The sequence below is a fragment of the Helianthus annuus genome, chromosome 15 (genome assembly GCF_002127325.2).
Source record: "Helianthus annuus cultivar XRQ/B chromosome 15, HanXRQr2.0-SUNRISE, whole genome shotgun sequence".
NCBI lineage: Eukaryota > Viridiplantae > Streptophyta > Magnoliopsida > Asterales > Asteraceae > Helianthus > Helianthus annuus.
The window spans coordinates 70,846,971-70,854,862 of NC_035447.2; the positions used below are offsets into that span (position 1 = coordinate 70,846,971).

At 39.3% G+C, this 7,892-nt stretch overlaps 1 protein-coding gene across 1 annotated transcript; it reads left to right on the forward strand.

The window, feature by feature from the left end:
• Positions 1-4,318: 4,318 nt before the first annotated feature.
• LOC110876551 lies at positions 4,319-7,507 on the forward strand. The gene is made up of 4 exons (XM_022124721.1): positions 4,319-4,523; positions 4,626-5,441; positions 5,568-5,994; positions 7,258-7,507. The coding sequence occupies exons 1-4, from the start codon at positions 4,319-4,321 to the stop codon at positions 7,505-7,507; spliced, it is 1,698 nt and encodes a 565-aa protein (XP_021980413.1).
• Positions 7,508-7,892: the final 385 nt, after the last annotated feature.

Sequence of the window (7,892 nt, forward strand, 5' to 3'; positions counted from 1 at the left end):
AATTCTTGATATTCCGACACTTCAAAGACCTTGTACAAGGAGCCAAAGTGGTGTAAGTGCATGCAAAGCATGCAAGGGCTGAGCAAAGGGACCCTCAACTGAAAAGGATAGCATGAGATTCGGAGTATACAAAGTTGCATGGTCAAAACTTGAAAGTTGCAAAATTTTTGTCCTCAGACCATCGGTTACGGACCGTAAGGGTCCAGGCTTACGGTCCGCAAGAGGCATACCTGGGCGCATCAGACCAGGTTCGGTTACGGACCGTATCCGTATAGGCTTACGGTCCGCAAGAAGGTGATTACGGACCGCAAGGGCTTCGGCTTACGGTCCGTAAGCCTGTCGCTGGCAGCAGGTTTTGGACAGCTGCCTGTTCAGCCTGTTGCACCGCCTTAGTAGTGTGGTTTTCGAAATCAGGGGCTTGATAAGTGGTATATAGCAACATAGGGACACCTGGGATGATCTTGCAACATATGTAGACTACTTCGGCATGATCTTGTGACACTTTGTTCACTATATAAGAAGAAGAAGTTGTGACTTTCTCTCTTGCTCATTTACAACTTATTTCAAGACTTCTCTGGAGCATCTCTGGACTTCAACAAGCTTCTCTTAGGTCCCTAATCATACTTAGGACTCTTGTAAGTGTCCTTAATCCTTTATAATTCAGTTTAGCTTAGTTAATTAGCTAAAAGTCAAACCGTCATAATTAAGGTTTGACTTCGAGATTAAGCTATAATTATCCAGTCAAATCTCGAATTAAAAATACCTGTAAGTAGGTAATTATGTGGGTAATAAACCCTTAAAAGGGTATTCTCAGATTCCCACTCTAACTATGTCAATTGTCGGGTCAAAGCTAATTTCAAAAAGTCAACAGAAAGCTTTATTTCAAATTAATACATAATTAGCAATGTAGGATCCATGTAACCTGTTTTGTCACTAATATAACTTGGTAATTAATATAAGAACATGTCTAAACATGTTCAACTCGACAATTTTCAGTTTAGGCTCGGTTTGGAACTGAAAGTCGCATAGTTTGACTTATGCTTTGACTTTCAGTTCTGACCCGTTTAAGCCAAGTTTAGGATTGTCTTAGAGCTTCTTTTGGACCTAGTTACATGTTAGTATAACCCTTTGTGATTATACGGCTTGGTTCATTAGTTATCCAATTATTATGCAAGTTTCCGTTAATCGCCTAAATGTTGACTATTATGCCCTTTCCACCTTAAATTATGATTTTTGAAAATGTAAAAGAGTAGACACCTTAGTTACTGATTTATAAACTTGTACCTAAAATTTGACATCAGTTTGTGGTCTAGATTTAGAGTTATGCTCATTAGCGTAATTAGAAGCCTTCTTAGTAATTAAATGGCGTAACTAGCATATAGCATACCTAAACCCAAATTTATTTATTTTTAGGCTGAGCGTAACTTAGAGTTCTAAGCTTAATTCGGTTATTGCCGGTTTTGCCCTTTTAGGCTATAAAATGAGTTTTATAAATCCTTTTGATCTCAAACCTTTTTCTACTGATTCATTATGTTAAATAAATTATTTTGAGCCTTCTGGAATATTAAAAATATCAGTTTTCTATACAAAACCCGGAAATGGCTCCAAATCGCCTTTTTAAGCATTTTAACGACATAGTATGTATCAAAACTAGTTTATATATATAAGGTTCGATACCTACTGATATATTCAGTAAATTTTTATATTATAACAGTAAACAAAGGTTTTAAACTCAGATTTCCAATTTTAACCTTTTAGGCTTATGTGAAATTACCAAAATGCCCTTTCGGTGCATAATATGGTTATAATTAATAAATTTCACATATATGTGATACCCTACTATTATAACTTATTAAATTAAGTATATTTACTAAATAAATCAGACCTGTAACTTAGATTTCAGATTAAACTCTTTTATACCCTTTAAAATGATCAAAATGCCCTTATGAGGCATTGTTTGTGTTTAAAACCATTTTGGGAATAATAGAAGATATCTTACTGATGTCACAACATATCTAGTGCATATTAACTCAGGGAACTTGCATATGATTCATATGGTTACCCGTTATGCACTTTCACGTTCGGATCTGCTTATGTAACTAGTTTACACATTTTAGCCGAAACGGGTCAAACCATATCATTATTGTCTCAAAATCCAGAATGTGTTTAAGTTACCCGTATTAAACAAGCATGCAAGTTTGTCGGGTCAAAATGTAACACCCCGAAAACGCAAATCATTTATTTTGAATATAATGCTGCTAAATAAGCTAGTGAACTAACTAGGATTAAAATAACCTAGTTAGGTAAAGGCCTTGTAGTGACTTACAATGGGTTAAAACACTAAAAATTAGAACCAAATGATAGTTGAGGGGCTGAAAGTGTTTAAAATTGAAAATAATACTAATAAAACAAAAAAATTAATAACTCAAACACACTTAGTGTGCTGAGATCGAACTAGACAAGAGGGAGGGGGCGACCAGGTTCTCCAAAACCCTAATATCCACAAAACTCATCAATTGAAGGTTCAAATCTGATCCAAAACGAAATCCGAGCTAAGATTAGTGATCCTCACTGCAAGAGGGTTACAAGGTATGTAAAATTTGATGAAAAATTCTCTGATTGGATTTCTCATGAATTTGGAAAATCTAAAATTAGATGCTACATGTTTGTTATTTGGATAGAATAGGGATGATATAGTGTCTAGGAGTAAAACCTAGACAACATCATGTGGAATCATGTCTAAATTCAGGAAATTTCATGAACACATTGAAGGTGGTTCATGGGTTTTGTGAGAAAATGATGAACACTAGGGTTTAGAAGGCTACTCTAGTGTAAATTGATTCATAGAAACTGAATTCTGAAAAATAAGATGTTTAATTCTATATGTGATAGCTCAATGTTTGTCAATCTAGGCTAAGTGACAAGCCATGAATTAGAACATAAAAGATATAAAATTCTGCCCTTAAAGTGTTTGTATAAATGCCTTAAAGAAGGCTTAAAACTGAAATTTAAAGTTAAAATGCATATTTGAGATGTTTCGGCAAATTATACGATGTATGATTTAAAAAGGAGTTCTAAACATAAGGTGATTGAACTCTATAGGAAAGGAAGCCGGAGGATCGAGCGGGTAAACCGGTGTGGACGCACGTTTGAAGGGCTTGCTTTAAAGGTATGTAACTTGTTATGTTACAACATGTAATTTGGATATGTTAATTGTTCATGATAGTGTTTTGGTGTGAAGGTTAATAATAATCGAAATGATATTGTTCTCTATTTGATTTAATAAGTCAAGATTCGACTAAGACACGTTTGGTAGTCGTTATAATGGAGGATTCCATAAACGAGCCAAACAGGTCGAATAATTGTGTAGTGAGTAGTGTTAATGTTGAAACTTAGCTTTTTGGCGTTGACAATCACAAGAGCAGGAAGCCATAGGATTGGTAATGAAATGCCGGTGATATAAAGCCACGGATGTTGGATAAAACGCCTTAAGGTTACTATTGTAATGGAAGAAAAGTTGTGTAAATATAGTGGGTCGAATATTTAATTAGAGATTTTAGTGATTCAGCCCGTAAACCAAATTTTTGGTATAATAATTCTGGTAGGCACGTCGGTAATTTAAATACGGTCGTGTAGGAAAAAGAATCACTAAAAACGGACATACGGATCATAAGTTATGGAAATTTTAAGTTGTGATTTGATAAAACATTGAGTTGGGTATGTGCAGCAACAGTTAAGCAACATTCTGTGAAAAAGGGGGCTAGGCGTCACGCGAGGCCCCTAGGCGTCACGCGACGCCCCCCAGCTCCGGAAAAATTTTATTTTTTGTTGTTTTGGCCCATGGGACTTGTTTATACCCGTTCTAACATTATCAAAACTAACATTTGATGTGGTTTTGACCTTAGGTGATATTGGGGACACTCCGGAGGGCGATCATCTTGATGAAAATTTTCCTTATGTTTGATTCCCAAATCAAATTTTTGGGTTTTCAAATGCGTAGTTATGTTAAATTAATATAAAAACAAACAGAGTGTTACAAGTTGGTAATTAGAGCTTAAGGTTGTCAACAAAGTGTTCGGTTCAAGCTTGATCGATCGTCCGGTAAGGAATTAACTTATTATGTTAGTAGATTATACCTTGTGTAAGAAATGAGATGTGAATTGATGTGCATGGGAAGAGTGTGTTAATTCGCTCAAACCCGGAAAGTGCACTAAAAGTGAACGGTTAAACCAAGTAAGAAACTTGGCTAAACCAAAACAAATAAAGTTATGCTACAAATGAAATGTTTAACGTTTAATGTAAACATTTCAGTTTCAAGATGTCGGAAGGAAATGATGATGATCCGGTGCAGACAAGCTCCGAACAAATGAAAGAAATGATTACCGAAGAAGTGGAAAAGGCAATTGATGGTAGTCTATCCGGGTTTATAGACAAAATCCAAAGCACATTGTTGTCACTTGTAGAAGAGCGAGTTAAAAGGTTGGAAGACAGTGTCAACCTTATGAAGGAGAAATCGGGAGAACGTAAGGGGTGTTCATACAAAGAATTTATGGCGTGTAAACTGCCAATCTATAATGGGGAAGTTGACCCGATAATTTGCCAAAGATAGTTGGGCGACATTGAAGGGGTGTTTGAAAGGACCCATTGTGATGAAAGCGACTTTGTTGCTTACGGAACGGGTCAGTTGAGAGGTCAAGCCAAAGATTGGTGGGACAACAAAAAGAATGAAATAGGAGCCGAGGCGGCGAAAACCATGACATGGGAGGAGTTTAAGACTCCGTTTCTTAAACATCATAGCCCTAAGGCGGTCATTAATAAAATCAAGGAAGAGTTCATGCAGCTGAGGCACAAGGGCGAGACCATAGACAAGATTACGGCGATGTTTATGGATAAAATAAAGTTTAGTAGTGAGTTGGTAACGAATGAAGAACAGAAAATATACTACTATTATGACATGTTGAGCGCCGAATATAGGGAGTTTATGACTCCTTCAAAATACGAGACCCTTACCGAAATCATAAACGTTGCTCGGGAACGAGAAATCGAGTTGAAGAAACAAGTTGAAAGGGGTGAGCAAAGGGCGCAAGATGTGAACCCAAGCCCTACAAAGAAAGCTCGAACTGGAGAGTCAGGAAAGAAAGTGGATGCTAAAGGCGGGTCGCCAAGCTGCAAACTATGTGGAAAAGGACACAAGGGAGAGTGTCGGTTCAAAGACAAGTCGTGCCCAATATGCAGTAAAACGGGGCACACGGTGTCTCTATGCCCGGGTAAAGTTTCAGTTTGTTACAAATACTATCAGCCCGGTCACAAAAAGTCTGAATGCCCGGAATTGGTTGGGAAGAGAGACACAAAGGAGTCTCCAACGGAAGCTCCAAAGGCAAAGGCTAGATCCTTCCAACTTACTGCGGCTGAAGCAAAAACAGAACCCGATGTGGTCTCAGGTATATTCACGATTAACTTAATTCCTGCACGTGTATTGTTTGATACGGGTGCGAATAAATCCTTCATTTCACATGGATTTATTCGGCATCCTTCATTTGTATTGACGAAATTATCTGTGCCCTTAGAAGTTGAAATAGGGGACAACAAAAGCTTTATAGTTTGTGATATTTGTCGAGGCTGTAAATTAAATATTGATGATGAAGAATATTTGATAGACCTAATCCCGATGTCAATGGGAGAGTTTCAAATAGTTGTTGGGATGGATTGGCTATCTCAGCACCACGCAAAGATCGTGTGTTTTCGTAAGGAGATAAAGCTAACATCTCCTAGCGGAAAACACGTTACAATCTATGGCGAAAAGGGAGGCAACCCTACAATATGCTCGATGATAAAGGCTCACAAGCTCATCAGACATGGGTGTAAAGCATTTATGATATACGCGAACGAGCCCGAGAAAGAATTACCAAAGATTGGAGACGTACCCGTAGTGCGTGACTTTGAAGATGTATTTCCGGATGATCTACCGGGAATGCCGCCCGAGCGGGAGGTGGAGTTCGGAATCGAATTGATTCCGGGCGCGAAACCCGTAGCTAAAGCACCATACCGACTCGCGCCGTCGGAATTACAAGAGTTGATGTCACAAATTCAAGACTTGCTTGACAAAGGATTCATAAGGCCGAGTGTGTCTCCTTGGGGCGCACCGGTACTACTCGTGAAAAAGAAAGACGGAAGCATGCGTATGTGTATTGATTACCGGGAGTTAAACAAACTCACGGTAAAGAACCGATACCCGCTTCCGAGAATAGATGATCTATTCGACCAGTTACAGGGTGCGAATTGGTTTTCAAAGATTGACCTTAGATCGAGGTATCACCAATTAAAGGTCAAGGAGGAAGATTTGCCGAAGACGGCTTTTCGCATGCGATACGGACATTACGAGTTTCTTGTAATGTCATTTGGGCTGACAAATGCACCCGCAGCTTTCATGGATCTCATGAATCGGGTTTGCAAGCCAATGCTAGACAAATCGGTCATCGTGTTCATAGATGATATTTTGGTGTATTCGAAAAGTGAAGCCGAGCATGCACACCATTTACAAGAAGTGTTAGAGACACTTAGACGAGAAAGGTTGTATGCGAAATTTTCTAAGTACGCCTTTTGGTTACGAGAGGTGCAATTCCTCGGCCACATCATAAGTGCCGATGGGATACTGGTAGATCCGTCAAAGATCGAGGCTGTGTCAAAATGGAATCCCCTGAAGAACCCTTCGGAAATTAGAAGCTTCTTAGGGCTTGCGGGGTACTACAGGAGATTCATTCAGGATTTCTCCAAGATTGCTTCGCTGCTAACCAAGTTAACCCGGAAGGAGGAGAAGTTCATTTGGGGTGTTGAACAAAAAAGGGCGTTTCATACGCTAAAAGAGAAATTAACTCAAGCTCCGGTATTAACATTGTTGGACGGAGTCAAGGACATGGTGGTTTACTCAGATGCCTCATTATCGGGCCTCGGGTGTGTTCTGATGCAACGGGGCAAGTTTATAGCTTATGCCTCGAGGCAACTGAAGATACATGAGAAGAAATATCCCATGCACGATCTTGAATTGGCTGCGGCGGTATTTGCATTAAAAATATGGAGGCACTATTTATATGGAGTAAAGTGCACCATATTCACCGATCACAAAAGCTTGAAATACTTCTTCGATCAGAAGGAGTTAAATATGCGCCAGAGACGATGGTTGGAAACGGTGAAGGATTTCGACTGTGAAATACACTACCACCCCGGAAAGGCAAATGTGGTGGTGGATGCTCTGAGCAGAAAAGCGGACTATGTCCCAATACGAGTAAGGTCAATGCAACTTGTGGTGACCTCGGGTATACTTGAACGTATCCGAGAGGCGCAAGTAGAAGCGGTTAAGGAGGAGAATTGGAAGAAGGAAAGAATAATCGGCCAGTTAAAAGACTTGTCGGATGGAAAGAACGGGTTGAAGACTCGATCCGGAAGAATATGGGTTCCAAATACTTGTGGAGTGAAGGCGCTACTACTTAATGAGGCCCATAAATCCTGATATTCTATTCATCCGGGTGCGACCAAAATGTATAATGATCTGAAACAAAATTATTGGTGGCCCGGAATGAAGAGGGATGTGGTGAAGTATGTAGAGAAGTGCTTGACTTGTTTACAAGTCAAAGCGGAACACCAGAAACCTTATGGGAAACTGCAACCTTTGGAGATCCCGGTTAGGAAATGGGAACATATCACTATGGACCTATTGACCAAACTACCTAAAACGATTCGGGGATTCGACGCCATATGGGTGATTGTGGATAGATTGACGAAAAGTGCACACTTTATTCCTATACGCGAAACATATACTTCGGAAAAGATGTCCGAGGTGTATACAAATGAAATAGTGGCACGTCACGGAGTACCGGTATCTATTGTGTTGGATA